This window comes from Desmodus rotundus, chromosome 5, assembly GCF_022682495.2.
Source record: "Desmodus rotundus isolate HL8 chromosome 5, HLdesRot8A.1, whole genome shotgun sequence".
Taxonomy (NCBI): domain Eukaryota; kingdom Metazoa; phylum Chordata; class Mammalia; order Chiroptera; family Phyllostomidae; genus Desmodus; species Desmodus rotundus.
This window is the reverse complement of record NC_071391.1, coordinates 163653811-163673477: the sequence shown is the minus strand read 5'-3', so window position 1 is coordinate 163673477 and position 19667 is coordinate 163653811. Positions and strand designations below refer to the sequence as shown.

The 19667-nt window shown below is 51.5% G+C and overlaps 1 protein-coding gene across 3 annotated transcripts in view; it reads left to right on the top strand.

Annotated features, from left to right (window-relative positions):
* The window catches only part of GRHL1 (grainyhead like transcription factor 1), a 42396-nt gene that overhangs the window by 4475 nt on the left and 18254 nt on the right, over positions 1 to 19667 (top strand). For all 3 annotated transcript variants that reach the window (XM_053924383.2, XM_053924384.2, XM_053924385.1), the window contains exons 3-8: positions 1556 to 1626; positions 3851 to 4241; positions 5275 to 5351; positions 7408 to 7564; positions 7751 to 7862; positions 8805 to 8899. In XM_053924383.2, the coding sequence (XP_053780358.1) occupies positions 1556 to 1626; positions 3851 to 4241; positions 5275 to 5351; positions 7408 to 7564; positions 7751 to 7862; positions 8805 to 8899 (903 nt within the window). The remainder of the gene's footprint in view (positions 1 to 1555; positions 1627 to 3850; positions 4242 to 5274; positions 5352 to 7407; positions 7565 to 7750; positions 7863 to 8804; positions 8900 to 19667) is intronic.

Genomic DNA, 19667 nt, shown 5'->3' with positions numbered 1-19667 from the left:
TACAGTCCTCAAATTACATTCGGCCCTCTGAAGGCAACCGCGAGGCTGATGTGGCCACCGGTGCCAATGAGCTTGACACCCCTGAGTCCTAGTCAACCAACTGCCTGCATTGTGTTATGTTCTGGCCCTGTGTTCCTTCCTGAACACAAGAAATATAGAGGGGAAAAAGCAGAGAAGATAGTTAGGATGGGACCTAAACAAAAGGTTTAATTATTTTCTGATAGGAGGTCATGTGGTCAGCACGTGTTTCAGAGAATGAGGTAAGTATCTTTTTTCTTTGAATATGATCGGAAACTTGTGTAGCAACTAATGATGCTGGAAGAGACCCTCGTCTGGGAAGTGCAGCTGCTAAAGTTCCTTTGAAGTGGAACTTATTAGATAATCTGTTCTTTATGGCTCGTTTTATTAACTCAGTGTAAAAACCCTAAGTTCCTAAGTGTTAATCATGAAGTTTGAAGTTGCGTATTTGTAACTGAAACTTTGGAGACGGGGTGGGGGGAGGTGAAGGCCGACGCGGTTAGTGCCGGGAAGGTGACGTAATAATCCTGACTGCAGTGGCTGTGTGCGTGTGTTTCCCACAGGGGCCCTGGAGGTGTTCCACGTCATAGGCGGGGACCGGTGTTCGCGGGTGCTCATGAAGGGTGACAGTCTTAGCAGTCCTCGATGTCAGGCTGCTTTGGATGGGCGCGGGGTGGGGGGTGTTCGTTTGTTGTTTTTCTATGACCAGGTTTTAAATGTTTCAGGTTTGTAGGGGCAACCATCAGTCCTTTTCACATAACAACTTCAGTAAAGCTTTAAAAGCACATTGTTCATACATGAAACAATACTTTTTCCTTCTTTACGGGTAAAATAAGAAGGTAGGCATAGGATTCCTACACTCACACTGAAAACCGGTTTCACACCTCGTGGCAACTTTGCAGGACGCGTTGGGAATAGGCTCGGCTAGCGGGGGGGTCTGCAGCACCCCTAGTCTGCCCACCTTCACCTCCCGTGCAGAGAAGAGCAGAGTCCAAGAAGGGGTAGAACAGCCTGAATTTGACTCGTCCTTTGCACCTGGACCATACGAATTCCAAAGTACCTAGAGAAACGGATCCCTGAAAGCGGCATCTGGGTCTCAGGAATGCACTGTTCGCATGGCCGATGCTTGCGACTGTGCATTCGGTCTGAAAGGAAGGGTAGCTGAGAAGGGCGGCGAGAAGGTTGGGAGCCCAGTTGTGTTTTCAGGAGCTCCTTGCCTGTCACATTATGCAGACAGATGGGTGAAGCCAGGCCAGAGGTATTGCTTTAAGAGAGGAAACCCAGCCTCAGGGACAGAAGGTGTGCGAGGCCCTGAGTTTATTCAGTTGAGTAATAGCTGGTTTTTACACGGCTGCCTGGTGACCAGCCTGTCGGCTCTGTAGGGCCGACGCCGTCTCATTCACCCTGTCCCCAGAGCCTGGCGCTTGGGGGCATTTAGTAGATGATATGAAGGCCTGGGCTGATGGGAAAGTAACAGGCTGTATCTCTGCCTCCCTGCATAAGGATTGAATTATTGTCGTGTGTGTTCCTGTCTAAGGTTCCCAGAGAGAGAAGGTCATCAGCAGCAAAGGCCGACGTGGAGCACCCGGAAGCAGACCACAGCAAAAGGTAAAGTCCAATGCCGAGCATAAAACAGTTCTCTCGAAAAGTGCCGGGTGTCTGAAAATACGACGGAGTTTGTTCCAATGAACACGTGCACGGGGAAGAGATGGGTAAGGTGGGTGGGCTCCGAATATCTAAATTCAGATTTCCTGACTGATTTGCTTCTTACTCATCATGATTCTGCTGCTCTGAGAAGGTACCCGTTCCTTTAGACGCAGTTGCCTTTGCTACAAAACAAAGCATTAACTTTCTCCTCCTACAGAGGGGTGTTTTTAGTAATAACATAAAGCTTATTTGTCTTTGATGTCCTGTTAAGGAGGGTGTGGCTTAAGGCAGTGGTGGGGTCCATTGGAAAATACCGTGTAAATACAGTAAATTCAGCTGCATTCCAAATTCCTGTTGAAGTTACTTTTTGAATATTTCAGGTTAAAACTTCCAAAAAATAAATTAAGTCTTTAGAAAGAGGTTAAAATATACTTGCCCTGCGTTCTATCAGTAATAAAGGACTAAGGGATTGTGAAAGGACAAAGGGTCGCCCAGAAGCCCATGACCCTGACGGCGTGGCACGCGCTCTCCGGTCTGCCTGCGTGTTTTACGTGGCTCTGCTCCTCTGCCCAGGGAGGGTTTGGCAGTACGCTTTCTCCTACTTAATGTGCTTCCCAAGTGTGTTCATGTTGCTGTTTTAATCTTCATAATTACCCTTTGGCAAAGGGCTTATGGCTTTTATTTTCTGCTTTTTTTAATGGACATTTCAAACACGGCAAAAGTAGGGAAGTAACGTGAAGCCCCACGTGCCTACATTATCAGCTTCAGCAGTTACAGCGTAACTCGTCTTGTTTGGTCCACTGTTCTGTCTTCTTCAACTTTCACACTGATTTCCTAAATATATTTTTGCTGGGGTATTTTGTTTTATTTTCTGTTGTTTGTTTTGAGTTGCTGATAAGCATTTAGTTGAGCCAAATGGCGACGCGAGCCGGGGGTCAAGGTCTCACGTGCTGCCCTGGGACCGGCTGTACAGTGTCTGTGTTTTTACTGGTACGAAGCCTCAATGGTCCATTTTCTGGGTAGTTTTTTCCTTTTTCTCTTTCCTTAGGAAACATTCCTGGGTGTGAATTTAAACAGTTTGACATTTTGTCAATCCTGAAATGTACAAAGTTGCCAGATTGCTTTTTTTTCTTAAAAGTATCAGCCTATATGATTTGAGGTGGCTTTGAAAATTTAATAATTTTATCCTAGACTAGACATCATCTTATATTGCCCAGGATATTTGTTAGAGCAGAGTAATTTTATGTAGCTGTGCCTGCTGCTACAACGTAGTCATAGGTTTCCTTTCGGGGAAGGAGACAGCCAAACAGGCGTGAGTGCTAAGAACAGCCATGGCCAGGGACCCGGAACAGCTCACGCTTCTTGAGCCCTGTGTGCCAGGGATTGCTACACGCATTTATTTCAGTGTCGACTCATTTATCCTCATCAGAACCTTGTGAGGACAGACACCGTTATCGTCCCCGTCTCGTAGATGAGCGTGTCGTCACTAAGAGGTGAATGACTGGCTCAAGGTCACGCAGAACTTGAACCGGAGGAGCCTGACTTCAGAGTCTGTACAGGAGCCGCCTTTCTGGACTGAGCCGACTAACCGTGTTTGTAGCTTCAGGGTTCTAGTAAACTTTGGTAACATTAGAGTTGTTGAGAATAAAGTATAACAGAGGAGAGCTCTCAGTTCTCGGTATTCAAACGAAATCTTACTTAACGCTTTTGGATTTTGTTCACCTGTCACCGTGAAGCCTCCTCCTCATTCTCCAGCGTCTACGTCTGTAGTTTTCACCATGCGTATTGTAACCACTGCACAGGACCCAGCAGCCCAGTGCCATTAGCAAAATAAAAGTCGTCACCCTGGCTGGGTGGTTCAGTTGTTCGGAGAGTTGTCCCGTGTACCCAAAGTTCACGGGTTCTATTCCTGGTCAGGGCACATGCCTAGGCTGTGAGTTTGATACCTGCCTGGGGCCCATGCAGGAGGCAGCTGATTGATGTTTCTCTCACATGGATGTCTCTCTCTCTCTCTCTCTCAGTCTCTCTCTCCCCGCCCCACCCCGTCCCTCCCTCCCTCTCTCTCCCTCCCCCCAAACTTCCTCTCTCTCTAAAAGCAATGGGCATATCCTCAGGTGAGGATTAAAAAACAAATTGTCAAAGAACTGTCCCAGCATTGAAAGAGTTTTGTGTTTTTTTCTTAAAGAAATAGCATGCCAAATGTGGCCGAGCAGCCTCTCATTTCCGCTGGAGAAAACAGAGTGCAAGTGCTGAAAAACGTGCCATTTAACATTGTCCTTCCCCATGGCAACCAGCTGGGCATCGATAAGAGAGGCCATCTAACAGTCCCTGATACAACAGTCACCGTCTCCATAGCAACGATGCCTACCCACTCCATCAAGACAGAAACGCAGCCCCATAGCTTTTCTGTGGGAATCCCTCCGGCAGTGTATCATCCAGAGCCCACCGAGCGCGTGGTGGTTTTTGACCGGAACCTTAATGCCGACCAGTTCAGCTCTGGCGCTCAACCCCCGAATGCTCAAAGGCGAACTCCAGACTCCACCTTCTCAGAGACCTTCAAGGAAGGCGTGCAGGAGGTACGGGAAACGACGGCGTCTTCCTCAGATGGCTGAGTGTTTGTATGAGTGTCGGGTTCCACCTCATCCTTGTTATGTAAGCCTGAAACTCAGCCTGAAATGAATGGATTAGGAACAAAAGTGGGATTTTTGTATAGAGAAAAGACCCAGGAGTGTAAGTTGTAAGCTAAACCTATAAAACCAGACATTATCATCAAGGGCACATGGCTAATCTTACCAGCAGCTGAGTTAACAGTTAACGATTTCAGCTAAGTGATTTGCTGGAGAAGGAGAAAGAGAACCCCATACATAATTTTCCGTCAGCAACATGTACATCCACATAGTCTGTTTCTGGCGTGTGTACTAAACCAAAACAAGCTCGGGGCAACTGGCCGTGATCTGAAACGACGGACCCTGTATTTACTTGCTTGCTGTTTCTCGGTTGGTCGTACCATCACGGCAGGCAGGTGGGTCTCGGTCACAGGTGTGTGGTGTGCAATTTACAAATGACCGCAAGTACTCCTGAGGGCCTTGTGCTGAGGAACACCTTACTCAGGTCCAAGTTAGGGACTGACGATGTTTGAAACTACTAAGGATGGGGGCAGGGCGGGGGTGTATCCCTCTGCTGCCGGAGTCAGGAGTAGAGAAGTAAATTCTCCCAAGCAGGTGCACCCATCCGCCAGCCATGTGTGAACTTGCCACCCGGTCTTAACTTGGTGCAGTGATGGTGCTGACTCCTAGAAGTCGGGAGATTCCGGTTGCAGAGTCTAGAATTTGAACAGAATCAGTGGGAAAGACAGGAAAGGGAATTAGTGAAGTGCCTTGTGGGAGTGCTCACGTAGATTGTTTTAATTTAGCTGAGTGGCATATACAATAGCTCTTTTTCTTTTTAATTTTTTTTGTTTTCATAGAGTTAAAGTTTTTATTTGCAAATGAACGATGAAAGAGGAGTGGGTTGCTGCAAGCCACGGGCGTTTATGCTGTGCCGGACGTTGGTCTGTAGCAAACCTGGTAACCAGTTAACTAGTTGTGGCTCATTGCATTGCTATTTCAGGTCTTCTTCCCCTCGGACCTCAGTCTGCGGATGCCTGGCATGAATTCAGAGGACTATGTTTTTGACAGTGTTTCTGGGTAATAGTTGCCTTTTAATTTGATTTTTAACTTTTGGCTTTTATGACTCAGTTCTCTTTTGCTAACTGGATACTGAAAAATCAGAGGCGGCGTCAGCGGGCTGTCACCGGCGTCTCACGGTGGCTGCTGTGCAGCGGGGCCCCTCCCTGCCGGCAGACGCCTGCTGCCGCGCCGCACTCCTGAGCTCTGAGCTGTGCTTCTCGCTCCCTTCATTCCTGGTGTCTTCCTGGTGTCGGGGCTTTTTCTTTCTTTTGGTTTCTCTTTACGAGATGGGACCTAAACGAAGAGATGAGGGCATTAAGTTAGATTGATGAGGTCCCCAAAGCCTGTTTCCAAAAGTGTATAATTCTGTGAGCATTTAGGAATAACATCAGCTGGAAGAAGGCTTTTATTTTTCAGTTAGCCTCACTAATAATACAGTAAACAAAGTCAACATTTTTCTGGCCTGATAGCTTCTTTTAAACCTCACAAAATGGTATCTCACATCGGGAATATGAAGAGTTACCAAAATAATAATGAATGTCCCGTATTTTGCCATGTACAGTGCACACTTTTTTGCCCAGATTTTTGAGGGGAAAAGTAAGGATGTGGATTATACTTGGGTAGTACTGATTTGTCACCAGTACATAAAATTTCTTGCCCTTTAAACTTATAACTCAGCCACGGGGATGTAAAGTACAACACAAGGAATATTAATAATGTCACAGTAACTTTGCACAGTGCCAGAGGGGTAGGGGGTCTCTGCGGTGAGCAGTTTGTAAGGTGCATAAATGTGAAGTCTCACTACGTTCTACACCCGAGACTAACAGTGTTGTCTCTCAGCTGTACTTTCCATTCAGAAGACCTTTACATTTCAGAATAAAATTTAGACATGAAGTAAAAAAAAAAGAATTTCTTACACTTTTCTGTTCAAGAAATAATTACAAAACACAATCTGTTCTTTTGTTTTGTAAGCATTTGTTACATAAAATTCTTGTTCCACAATATGTTCAAAAATAAATGCTAAAATTCATTTATAATACAAAAAATTATCTATAAATAAAAAATTGAATTAAAAAATTAAAAGGTTTTTTTCCTGAAAGTTTGGGCCAAAAATGTGGACATCCATTATACTCAGCAAAATACGGTATAAAAACACCTTCAGATTTTTTTGAAAGAGTTTAAGGTTTCATTTTATAGTTTTGTTTTATGCATTTTTTACATGTGTATATTTTGAAGTAAAAAATGTCTTATTTAAAAGCAGAGGCTTTTCTGGGAATCAAGGCTTCCCTCAAAGACCTGCCTCAAGGCGCAGAAGTCCCAAACCCAGATGCCTTCAGGATGTAGGCCAGGGGCAGACTTTCTCTGGGGAGCATCAGATAGCGAGTGCCGCAGGCCTGCGGGCTTGACAGCCTCTGCTGCAGCTGCCCAGCTCTGTGGCCACAGCAGCCCCAGTGCAGCTGTGGATGTGCGTGACCGCAGGGCATGGTCGGGCTCCGGCACGGTTTCCGTTTCATTTACAGAAGTACATTTATTTATAAAAATGGGGGCAATTCGCCGACCCCTGGTGGTTAAACAACTTCAGGGGGCTGTGGGGACGGTGCCCTAAGGGGTAGGGAATGTAGGGAGTTTGGAGTGCCCTCTAACGCCATTTAAGTCACAGGCACAAACAACCGAAAAGCGCTGTGCAGACTCGATCGAATCTAATTGGAGGGCTGCCGGCCACCTGTTTGCAGCCTTTGCAGGGTAAATACCAGACCGGCTGCACGTCCGTGAGATCTCCTTTCACTTCTTAGTGTTGCATCTGTAATGTCCATCACCTCCGAACTTCTCGTGGTTAAGCCCACTCCGTGGGATTTCTCGTGGGCATTTTGTCGCCCCACGTCTGCGAGGTCGGAGAGTCGCGTGTTGCTTAGATCATGTGTATCACGGCGGAAGTAGCCAGCGGTCAGTTGGAGGTTTCCTGGCAGAATGCTCTTGTCATGAATCCACACCCGAGCACTGCGAGATCGAGCTAGAGCACCCAGGAAGCTTCCGAGGGAGCGGTTACACATCTGTGAATTTTTTTGTTCTTCAGGAACAACTTTGAATACACGCTGGAAGCCTCCAAGTCGCTTCGACAGAAGCCGGGAGACAGCACCATGACATACCTGAACAAAGGCCAGTTCTACCCGGTCACCCTAAAGGAAGTGAGCAGCAGCGAGGGGATCCACCACCCCATCAGCAAAGTGCGGGTGAGTCCTGCCCTCAGCACCGCCCTCCGGGGACGCTGCCGGAGCTCAGCATCTCCAGGTCCGAAGCAGATCTGGATGACCACGGGTGGCAGTTCTAAGCCTCACCTGTAAAATCTGACACTGCGTCAGCGTTCCGAAAGGTGCCCGCCCTGCGTGGCCTGTGCTGTAACGGACTCTCTCCCACAGAGTGTGATCATGGTGGTGTTTGCGGAGGACAAGAGCAGGGAGGACCAGCTGCGGCACTGGAAGTACTGGCACTCCCGGCAGCACACGGCGAAACAAAGATGCATTGACATCGGTGAGGAGCCCGAACGAGCGGCCTTAGTTCCCGGAGGCGCAGTGTCCCCTTCTCTAAATCCGATTATTTTTGGCAGCGATCAGCTTCCTGCCTAAAGCATTTGAGCTCTTACGCCAGCTACTGATCTGTTCCAAACACTGTCCTGGGCCTGCAGGAGTCAGTGCTCCTAGCCCGACTTCCTTCAGAGGGACAGGCGCCCCCCGCGGTGGCTCTCCCTGTGCTGCTGGGGCCAGAGCTGCATAGCCAGCTCCCCTAAGAGTGTCTGCTTTCTGATCTGCAACTTTTTGAAGGGTAACGTCTTTAGGACATTCTGATTATCTGGAGACAAAAGGGAGGTAGAGGGGAAAAACCAGTCACCAAGTACGAGAAAATGGGCTAACAGGCAGTTCCCTGGTGGGCTCCCCACCTTACCTGCTGAGCTCCCGCTGCTTCTGCTCTGGACACAGACCCAGAGGCTCCTCCCCCAGGAGCAGCAGCAGACCTTGCAGACGCACAGCCAGTGAAGTAGGTTTGTGCACGCCCCTATTCTTGTCGTGTGTATAGTCCCCGTGTAAAGCTGTTGTCTCATCAGGTGGCTCTTAATCTGAGTGTTACACCTTTCCTTGCCCTCTTGGAACGCTCGTGTTCTCTTTCGAAGGACTGGCAGAGCTGGGTTGTACTCATGGCGCTCTGGCCTCATTTGTGGCCCTGGTACAATCGTCTGACCCTTTGTAGACCTAAGTATCCTAACGTCTGCATAACGAGATAAAATTAAATACACCTAAGCTCGCCTCCATTCCAAACGTTCTTTTCCTTTCCTTTCTACACTCCTCCCACCCAGCAGTGTGCTAATGTAAGTTATCCGCAGGTGATGATGAGAAAAATTGAATCTCACTGCGAACTGCGGTAACCTCGCGTTGCAGTGAGAAATGACGGATGCTTTCTCTTTCTGTCACTCCTCAGCCGACTACAAAGAAAGCTTCAACACCATCAGCAACATCGAGGAGATTGCTTACAATGCCATTTCTTTCACTTGGGACATTAATGATGAAGCAAAGGTAGGTGGTGAAGTCCACGGACGCCTGTACTGACCGCGCTTTGCGGGTGGTGGGAGGGGCCTAAAATGACTCGACAGCTGATGGGTCGTACAGTTGTGCGTGTCTTCATGTCTTTGCTGAGGAGCAGGGAGAAAGGGCGCAGCCCAGAAGGTAGGGTGGAGCCACACATGGTGAAGCGTGTGCAGGGACTGGATTTTTGGAGCAGAAGTAGCTGCCGTTTCCTCGGCCCTGTGCTCTCTTCCCATTTATCCGTGCCAGCTGGATTGACTTTCTCTCTTTTCATTACTTCACATTTTTGGAAAGTACAGCTTTTCCCCAGATATCATGAAACAGTCCTTCTCCCCTTTCTGTCCTCTCCTTCCTCCAGCAAACACCCATTTTTGCCCACACACCTTAGCCCGTGAAGTGCCAGGCGTGAGCCGACCCAGTAGGGCCAGAGCCAGGGGGAGCCTGAGCCCACATGCTGTGTGGCCTGGGGGCCTGGGGTCTGGCCCCCCCTTCCGAGTGGGCCGAGTGCTTGTCTGCTGCCTCCTGCAGGCCCGCTGTGCGGGTTGTTGGAACGGTGCCTGCAGCTGCTGGAGCTGTTTCAGAAAGGCCCTTAATACGAGTGTCGTAGGCCGTGGTCTGTTCCATGTTGTTACCTTTGAAGACAGCGTGCTTAAGATTCTTCCACCACGGGCTCCTGTGAGTGAAGAATTGTGTCCGGTTCCGAGGGTCACGCGGATAGTCGGAATCTTCAGTGCCTACGAAGAAGGACTAAGCATTCTTAGCTCATTTCTGCCTTCCCCTTTTAGTAGAATGCCTCTCTCCACTAAATGGTTAGAGTTCTGGTATTTATTTCTTTTTTGTTTAAGACTTCATTTATTTTTGGAGAGGGGAAGGGAGAGAGAGAGGGAGAGAAACATCAGTGTGTGGTTGCCTCTCGCACGCCCCCTACTGGGGACCTGGCAACCCCAGGTGTGCACCCTGACTGGGGATCAAACCAGCAACCCTTTGGTTCACAGGCTGGTGCTCAACCACTGAGCCACACCAGCCGGGGCTCATTAGTTTAAATACACTGTATTAGATGCTGACTACTGCGGGGGGCGGGTTTCCCACCACATGGGCTCCAGTCATATAGCTGGATTCTTGAGAACTGTGTCAAGTTGAAGGGAACTGCTTTCCCTTCCTACCATGGCCATTGTGTCTGAGGCAGACAGGTGTCGGTGGGACCGAAGGGCGCAGTGACTGGGGTCTGCCCGTCTGTGAGGACCCTGAAGGCACTGCGCTTGCTGACCGCCCGGATCCTGTGCAGACGCCCCAGGCCGCTCGGCCCGAGCTGGCGCTTGATTAAACAGTGCATTCACTGCAGGGGAGCTGCTAGGAGGAAAAGCAAACTCTTCGCTTCGTGTCATTGTTGCTGCAGTGATTTTGAGACTAAATGTCACGGTAGGACTCGGTGTGCTGGCTGCTGACAGCCTTCAGGAAGAACTGGCCCTGTGCCCTCCAGGTGTTCTGTTCTTGCGGAACACCAGGACGTACAGCCGTTGGGGGACCACTTGAGAGACTGGGGGAGGTGAGTGAGAATGTGGAAGTCCTGCGCTTGCTATTCTGACGTGCTGGGGACCCTGAGTCAGCCTTTCGATCCACTGGCTGCTCCCCCCCATGTCCCCTAGAAAAGCGGAAAGGCGACAGTGGCCAGCTCCCCATGTGCCGCTGCGTTGTCAGGGCTAATAGACGCTTGTCAGTGCGGGGAGCCCTTGGCAGCGGAGCCCTTGGCAGCAGCGCCCAGCACGTCCGGTGTGCCACCGGGTGGGAGGAGTGAAAGCCAAGAAGGCCCGTGCGGGTAGCGACTGGTGTTAGTGTAAGGCCTCCAGCGAATTCGTGTTGAAGAGAAACGTCGTCAGAGGTGTGTCTGAAGTAGCCTTAACGGCATCGTTAATTGCTGTGGGTAGATTGGGTTTCGTTTCCCCTTGCAGACCCCTGTGCGGACTTGGTTTGTCAGAGCCTTCCTGCCAGGGGAGGGGCTGTGGCAGTTCTGAATGAGGCTCTGCCTTCTGAAGCTGGCGTCTGGCGCCTGGCATCTGGCCCCCGTCTCAAGTGTGTGGTGGGACCGAGGGTCTGGGTGCTTGCTTTCCCTGGCCAGGCTGCTGCTTGCTGTTCTCACACCTCGCGCAGTCGGGGCCGTCGGGCCGCTGGAGTGTACACTGTACGTGCAGGACCCTGGGCGGGCGGGGTTTTTGCTCCTTCTGCTGAAAGTATCCACTTTCTCGTTCTGACGTAGGATGCGTTTGTGGATTCTCAGTCCCAGCTGGTTTACTGGAGATGTGTGGCATTCCCTCCTCCCCACACACTTTTTGGTTTTTTAAGATGACTAGTAGACCCTCTGGCCACACCAGGACGAGGAAACCCAGGATTCTGGCCCAGTGTTGACCTCTGAACCCTCCCGCAGCTTCTGCGCACTTTGGTGGTGACTCTGTATTTCGAGGACGCGCTAGGTTGGCTTATGTTCCAGTCTGGGGAATACGCCATCAAGGCTAGACTGACCTTACACTGTCCCTGGATGCGTTTTCCAGCTAATCGTATGTCACCATGGAACTTGAAGTAAACAAACTTGTAAAAAATCATTAGTTTTCAAAGCGGTGGCAGAAGACGACGTTGCTTAGAAAGGCAGAACTGTTCAGAAACAGTCCCCGGGCAGTAGAGCTACTTGATTCATTTTTTTGTGCTCCACACGAAGCTGGGTTTGTTTGGGTACTCGGGCATCTTTTAAAGAGTCAGGAACCTCTGGGCAGGTCACAGGCCAGCATTTCATTGTGGAATAACTTTACCAGATTCCGCCCCCCCCTCCTAGCCGCGATGAGCTGCTGGAGGTGGTTTTGGCAGGAAGAAGCGGTTCCCTCTGAAACCTTACAGTTTGGTGCTCCAGTGCCGGCACTCAGAATCTGTAAGCCAGGAGGGCACGTGTCCCTCTGAGGACAGAGGATTAGGAAGCGGGGGCCGCGTCGAGGAGGTGGGAGGAAGGTGAGCGCACAGTGGGACTCTGAAGATCTCTGCAGAGCCAGCGGTGCACCTGCCCCCATTGCAGGAATTCGTAACTTTACCCGGCAAATACCGCAGGCCCTCCCTGTCCACACGGCCTGTGGTGGGTCCAGGCGAACACACTAGTGCCGTCTTCCGGTGTGTTGTGTGTGGGTTACGTAGGCTTTCGTGGGCGAGCCTGGGGTCCTAAATACGACACAGTTATTTGTGGAGACAGATAACTCATAACTTGGATTATGTGTCCTGCCCATTGTAGGAGCGCCGAAACCCGGGCGCAGTTCTGGGTGTTGCACGTCTCGGCCTGGGGTTTAAGCTCTTGCTTGGATTGTAAGTCTGAGGGTTTACAACGGCATTGAGATTTGGTTAGTGATACGAAGTGAGGGCCTCTCAAGGCCTCAAGATCTAAATAAATAGATGAAAAGCAGTTCCCGAGAGAGAACGAGCTCTTTTGAACGCCTGTTTTGCGCTGGGCACTGTGGCGAGGAACCTTGCCCGTGTTCACACTTAGCAAGGCCGCGCTCCCTGTGCAGGGCCCCCAGGAAGCCCTTGGCTCCGCAGATGGGCGCGTTGGGGTGAGGCCCCCTGCGGAGGCAGGAATCGGGCTGGACCTCGAAATGCGCAGAGTGTGCCTGACAGGGGAGCCTATCTCAGCGTGTGAGGGTTCTCACCAGTAGGGTCACATCGTGGGTTCACTGGTAAAATGCCCACCGTCAAAGGGCACTTGTGCTACCAGGAAGTAATTTTTCTTGATTGTTGGGTGAGTAATGTTTCGTTACAGAGCAGTGGAAATTGTAAACCAAAAAACAGTTGTACGGACACCCAAGCCTGAGGGAGCCCTTTGTCCAGGGCAGCGCTTAGTAGGACAGGGCGCCCGCGGTCCAGGAGCGTGTGTGGTGATAGCCTGGCAGCCAGCTCACAGCGGAGCTCAGCGCTTCTTCAGTCCCGTGACCTCTGCGAGTATCAAGCGAGCCTTTTAAAGAGGTAACAACTCCAGGGGAACGAAATGCCTAGCACGTTGCTCCCAGAGGTGCCCTCTAAGTCCCCGTGCAGGTGGCAGGTCGTGGCACAGCTGCCCCCACATGTGTCAGCTTTGAAGCGGACAGCTGAGAGCTCCCCAGCACCCCCGCGCCACGCTCCTGCTGGAACGCGCTAGGTGTGGCGTCTCGGTTTGCTTTTTCGCCTTCCGTCTCCGTGGCTGAAAAGAAGAGGCAGATTCGGGCGTTTCTCCCGCAGGGCAGCTTCGGGACCTGCATGCTTCTCTGTCTCCACCAGCCCTTGCAAAGGAAGCACTTCAATGTACATCGCCTCGGCTCTGTCACGGACAGATGCAGCTGCGCCTTTTCTTGGTGGCAGATCTTCTCTCGGGGGTGACAGAGCCAGTTTCAACACACGTTCTGTGTCTTCGTGGTTCTCTTAGTTTTTGCCCATCCGTGTGGTGTTGGCCCGTGGAGAGGGCACAGGGCAGGCAGAGACGGGACAACTGTGGCCGCGGGAGCACCTCCCGCGTCTCCTCCTGATGTCCCCTGTCAGCTCTGAGCAGGACCTCCTGGCGTCCTGAAAGGTGCTCCTTCCGAGCCAGATGTGTATGTGTCCTGCAGAAGCTCGTATTCCAGAAGACGACGACCGAGGCTGTGGAGCACAGGGGTGCTTTATGACGAGGGCTCTGTGCCTGGTGGCAGCACTGCTGCTCTGTCCCTGAGTCTCCTGTGGCAGAGAGCGCACAGGAGTCCCCGGGGCGGGTGGTGGGGGCTCGCCGAGTTCCTTCTGTCCGAGGGCAGTGACCGCCTGATACCTGGAACTGGACACTTGCCGTGTGTGCGTTTGGGACGCAGGTTTATGAGTTTAACCCCAGTCTGTCGCTTTGTCCCAGCATAATATCTGGCCTTCGCTGCGAGAGTCGTTTTTAATTTGCTTGGACTGAGCGCATTGCTTGCATCTGTCGGGATTCCATTCCAGTGAAGCATCAGCCAAGTGCACCATTAAAATAAGGTGTTGCCGTGTGTGGTCGCATTAGGCAGGGACAGGTTTGGTTTGTTTCACAACTTGAGGTTTCCAGCCTGAATGGGAGGGAGGAGGGAGAGACTTGAGTCAAATATCTTACTTGCAGTTGCAATTCAGTGTAGGCAGGAGATTTAAAACAGAAGCGTACACTCCCTGGCCTCGATAGCAAACGAGGTCTGGGAGATCGTCATCTTTAGACCAAAGGAGGGAGGCTCTTCAGGCCCAGGCAGACGTGAGGCCGAGCGGCTCAAGCGGGGTTGTGTGGCTTCCATCCACCACTGCTAGGGAGCCTCAGGGTGGCCGCGGAGGCTTCTGGAAGGCCATTCATGCCACTCCTGGGGTTGCCTTTCATGCAGTTTAAAAATACCTGCTTGTCAAAGGGAAAAAATAAAAAATGACGGTGTCAGAACAATAGCCTTATTTCCTCACTGGAGTAAGTTTGGTTGGTACCAGAGGTGATGAGACATTTTTCTCGGTGGGAAATTGGTGGACACTGCCTTTCATTAGCTGGTGGGGCAAACAGTCTTCACTTGGCAATTGGAAAGTTTGCTTAGAAAAAACTCTTCTGGGTCTGATTGTGAGAAAGGGTTCTCCCTGAAACTGTTTGCCTTTTTTTAGCAAGGTTTGTTAGACTCCAGCTGGAAAGCATTTCCTAGACTGACGCCAGTGTCCAAGCGAGAGGCTCGCCCGGGCATAAAATACGATGCCCTGCAGCCCCGGGGGGCCTCCGACTCCGCAGGGAACGATAGCGCGCAGACATCGCTGCCCACGCCTGAGGGTGAGGGCCAAGTGCACGGTGGTTTCACAGGACAAGGGCGACACTCCAGCGGGAGAAAGCCCTGCTGTGGTCGTGACATCTGCGTCTCGGGAAACAGGCTTGAAGCTCCATATCCACTTAGCCACGGTTTGTGCTGGTATTTGAATTTGTCTTTCTTCCTTTCTTTTTTTTCTTTCTCTCTCTTTCCTTCCTTCCTTCTTCCTTCTTTCTTTCTGTCTTCCCTCCCTCCCTCCCTCCTCACATTGTCTCCCGTCCTCCACCCCACCACTGCCGAGAAACAGTGAGCTTCTCTGTAGAACTCTGTCCTTTGACAGCTCGTCACTTCGACCCTCCTTCTCCTAGGTCCTTCCTGGGAATGCCATCCAAAGTGGCCTTCCAAACCTGTCATCTCACCCAGTTCCGCTAAATAGCAGGGCTTTGGCTCTGACCGGACCCCTCCGTGGTGACTGAACCCACCCAGAATAGAGGCCCGAGGCCATGCGGGGACTTGGGGTTCGGTTTCTTTCATCTCCTTCATGCCGGCCTCCAGGTCCGTAGTGAAAGTGTAGGCGACCTCTCCACATTGATTGCCCACGTGAGGACTTTTTTCTTAGCCTTTTAAAAAGATTTTATTCACTTAGCCTCTTTCAGAGTGGGAGATATAATTAGAAACTTTGATGGGAAGTTTGCTGCCCGCCAAGTCCCCCTGTGACCCACATGCGTGCCTGCCCCGCTCTGTGCCTGCAGAGGCTGGAATGTGGCTGTGTTTGCCTTATGTCACACCTGCACCCAGTTCTGCATATTTCAGAACAAACATTCTACTTATTTGGGACAACAGGTGCCAGATCACTGCTTCTGCCAAGTGTCCTTAAGTTCACCAGGTCCTGCTTATGGGATGTGACGGGGGGGGGGGTGGCAGCGTGCCAGGACCTGCAGAATCAGCCAGTCAGTATCTGCCACCCCCACCCGCCCCCGCCCCCTTCGTGGGCACTTGCTCCCGCAGCTCGGCAGAAACCCAGCGGTGTGTGGGTGGGGTGGGAAGGCCGGGCTGTGGCAACAGAAAGGGCGACGATGACTCTGTCCTTGTTTTCTCTGCAGGGAACCACCCTCAGAGACGGGAGCCGGTTTCAGGCCAGGGCTTTGCTCCTCCTGTGCCCCGCTCCTCCCTACCCTCTGCCTTGCTGTTCTTCCTCTGACCTCTTGATGGCCACTTGGGTGTCTGAGAAGTAACACAAACACTAGTTGCGCATGGAAGGCCTTCAGCCCAGACGGGCGGCTTTCTCGGTGGGGTTTTTGTTGACGTCCTCGCCTCCCCTGGGCAGTGGGCAGTGTGGCCTCCATAGGGCTGTCCGAGGGGCTTGCAGTGGGACTGGATTCTCCTGTGCTGCCGGCTCAGCCGCTGGTACCTTCTGGGGCTTGACTGATTGATTAATCAGGCTGGCACATAGGGAGCCGTGGGGGAACTTCAGGGCTCGTGCGGAACTGACATAAGTAGGGTTGCTGTTTGTGGCAGGGTCAGGTGGGTTGATTAGGATCGAGTGCCTGCTGTGTGATGTGGACTGACAGCTCCTGTCGGATTAGGCTTCAGCCAGGGATTGGCTCTTCCAGTGTAAGCCGCTCCCCACTCCACTGGCCTCGGCTGGTGTTTATAACCTCACGTGAGCGTATTCGAAGATGGTGATTGGGTTTGGGGGAGAATGAACCACGCTGTTGACCTCACATGGGAATTTCATTTGTCAGGAGGCTTCTGACTAAGAAGAGCTACTTAAAAATGTTTTAGGGTGACCTTTTTGACTGACGTGGAAGAGAGTTAAGTTAAAATTTGTTGTAGGATTTCTGCTTTCGGTGTAGGAGGCCAGCTGCATCCTCGGAGTGAAACTGTGGAGGTGACATCTGTGTTTGACTAAGTGGAACCCTAACACCATGGTTAAAATGAGGAGGGCTCCAGAGGCAGCCGGGACGGCATCCAAGGTGTCTGCCCCGGCCTCTGTGGAGACCACGTCACCCACCAGATCCTGTGGCGTCTGTGAAGTCACATCGGAGCTTGACATACACTCCCTTCTGGACTGGAATGTAGGGACCTCCGCTTGTATGCCTCATGATCAAAAACCCCCTTCTGCTCACAGCCACTGGGGGGGGCCCAGGGGCCTTCGTCCCATCTTCCTGCCTGGCTGAACAGGCTTTCGTGAGGTGCGTCTCCAGCTTTCTGCACTTGGCTGGGGCGGGGCAGTTTTGAGAGCGGAGTGGAGCAGAAGGCCCTGGGCTGGCTCTGTCCTCTGTTTCCGTGTCTCCTGTCTGTCCTCAGAGCCTGAGCCCCAGCCACAGCTGGACTCCATCTGTCTGGGGTTACTGGGCTGGCCAAAACGTCTATTACGTTTTTTCCACATGCTGTCTCTAGTAGTGCTCGGTTGTCTTCAACGTCATTCGAAACGATTTTGTTAGACTGTGTTGTGACAGCTGTCATATCAGTGTGCATTTTTTTAAAAAATCAAAGTTGGTGGATTTTTGTGCAGCCATTTTAATATTGAAGATGGAAGAAAATAAGCAACATTTCTGGCATATTATGCCTTATTATTTCAAAAAAGGTAAAAACACACTGAAATGCAAAAAAGATTTGTGCGGTGTCTAGGGAAGGTGCTGTGAGTGATCGAATGTGTCAAAAGTGGTTTGCAAAGTTTTTTGTACTATTGACACTTTGGCCAAATAATTCTCTGCCGTGGGACTGTCTATGCATTGGAAGATGTTTAGCAGCAACCCTGGCCTCTCCCCTCTAGAAGCCAATAGCGGGAGACAGCCGACATACTCAGATATTCCAAATCACTAAAGTTATTGGTGAAAATGAAAAATGTGTCTTTTATGGACAAAACTGAACTGACTTTTTGGCCACCCCAGTACCAGGGATGGAGTGGGCAGGGTCTGGGGCACCTGTTGGAGGTCAGTGTTGGGTGTGCAGCAAGGATAAGTGTGCTTTGGGAACGTAAAACATTTCCCATCAACCAGCTTCCTGGAGCATCTTCCGCAGATACACCCACCCGCTTTTCCTTCCCTCCCTCCCTCCCTTCCTTCCTTCCAATGGACCTTTTCTCCTTCCTCACATGTGTTTGCCAGGCAGCAGGGACCCACGTGCACTGACTAGCCACTCGTGCGTCCCAGCACACAGTCAGCAGCCGGGGGGGTGGGGGGGACCCAGGTCGTCAGGCTCTCCGTCCTGCACGCACCCGCCTTCCCAAAAGTCTGCCGTGGACAGCCTGATGCTCTCTCAGAGTTTCTCTTCCTGCCACTGTCGGTCAGTTTAACTCTCTTTCTAACATGCTTATGGATGTTATGAAACTCTGTGCAAGGGGATTAATCTGCTGCTACCATGTGGAAGAACTGGCGTAAGAAGCCATGTTGCAGGGAGTTGCATTTCTTCACTGTACGTTTGTCACTCAGCAGCTGGTCCAGTTGCTTCTCTATGGAAGAGCCATGAGAGAGTGACAGCTGACTCGGGCGCAAAGCCGGTCCTCAAACGGGTGTCAGGCTGCGAGCGAGGCTCAGAAGGTCTCCTGAGATTTCTAGGGAAGTAGGGTGCGCTGAGTTCAGGGAACGAGGGACGGCTTTGTGGAGGAGATCGCATTTGACATGATTCTTTGAAAGATGGGACCTGCAGAGTGTTCTTGCCAAGTCAGTTTGGACCTTTTTCTTTTTCCTCCACGGAGCGGCTGTTGCAAGTGGGAGTGGGAGGGAGGCAGTTCGGCCTGCAGGTTGCGTGGCTCTGCAAACGGCTGCACCGGTCGGAGGTCCCTTGGCTCTGACGGCTGTGGGTGCGCCCGCACCTGCGGCTGCCGCAGGGCGCTACACCCGGACGGATGACGTGCCCGGTGACGTACGGAACTGTCGGGGGCCTGCAGTTTCTGTAACGGAAAGGTGCTCACTGTAGATGACGCTTTACAGTGTAAAAGTGAGTGGACGCCCTGCAACGTTACGTCCTGGCTCACTCTGTGGGTCTCTCTGCCGTAGAACTCGCCTTCCCTCTCTCTGTGTAGTCGTGTGCCCGTGAGCCTCTACGTCCCACGGTCTTTCCCAAGTTCACCGAGGGAGTATACGTAGTCAGTTTAATCGTTTGCTCAGCAAATACTCATCTGACAGCCAGTGCTGCAGAGAGCCGCTTGGTGTTCTGGGCCCTACCAAGATGGTCTGGGTTCCCTAACCTCCAGGCCTCAGTCTCCTCATCTGGGGAATGGGGTCAGGGTAGCACCACTCTCATAGGTTGTTCTGAGGGCCGAAGCGGCAGGGCCGCTGTGAGAATGCAGTAACTGCAGCCAGAGTGTTGTCGCGCCTCCGTCCTCTTCGGCGGGGTTTTAGGAGTGTGGGGCCGTGCGTGCAGCCAGCGTGTTTCCTACCGGCCAGGCACGGTGCTGAGAGGCTCTGGAAGTGTAAAGACGGTCAGATGTGGCCAGGCTCTCAGAAACTCACGGTTTGGTGGGGGAGACCGCCACGCCAGTAAGTGCAGCCATTGGAGTGACCGCAGAGGAATAGGAGGGCCGGGGAAGCTCCTCAGGCTGACTTTTTTTTTTTTTTTTAAGATTTTATTTACTTTATTTTTTTAGAGAGGGGATGGGAGAGAGAAAGAGAGGGAGAGAAACATCAATGTGTGGTTGCCTCCATGCACCCCTTATCCTGGGGACCTGGCCCGCAACCCAGGCATGTGCCCTGACTGGGAATCGAACCAGCGACCCTTTGATTCACAGGCCAGCACACAATGCACTGAGCCACGCCAGCCAGAGCCACCTTTTTTTTTTTTTCAAAAATGCAAGATTCTATCGAAATAGATTCTCAGTGGGGGGGAGTTAAGACTATTGTCTGGGTTCTTATGTGTGAATAACAGTAGAGAACAGCTGTTGTGATGGACGTTGTAAAGGGAACAGCCCTTATGTGAGTTCAGGGAAAATGACCCAGCCATGGTGTCAGTGTCAGCATTGAGCTTCTGGCTCAGCTGCTTACAATTTC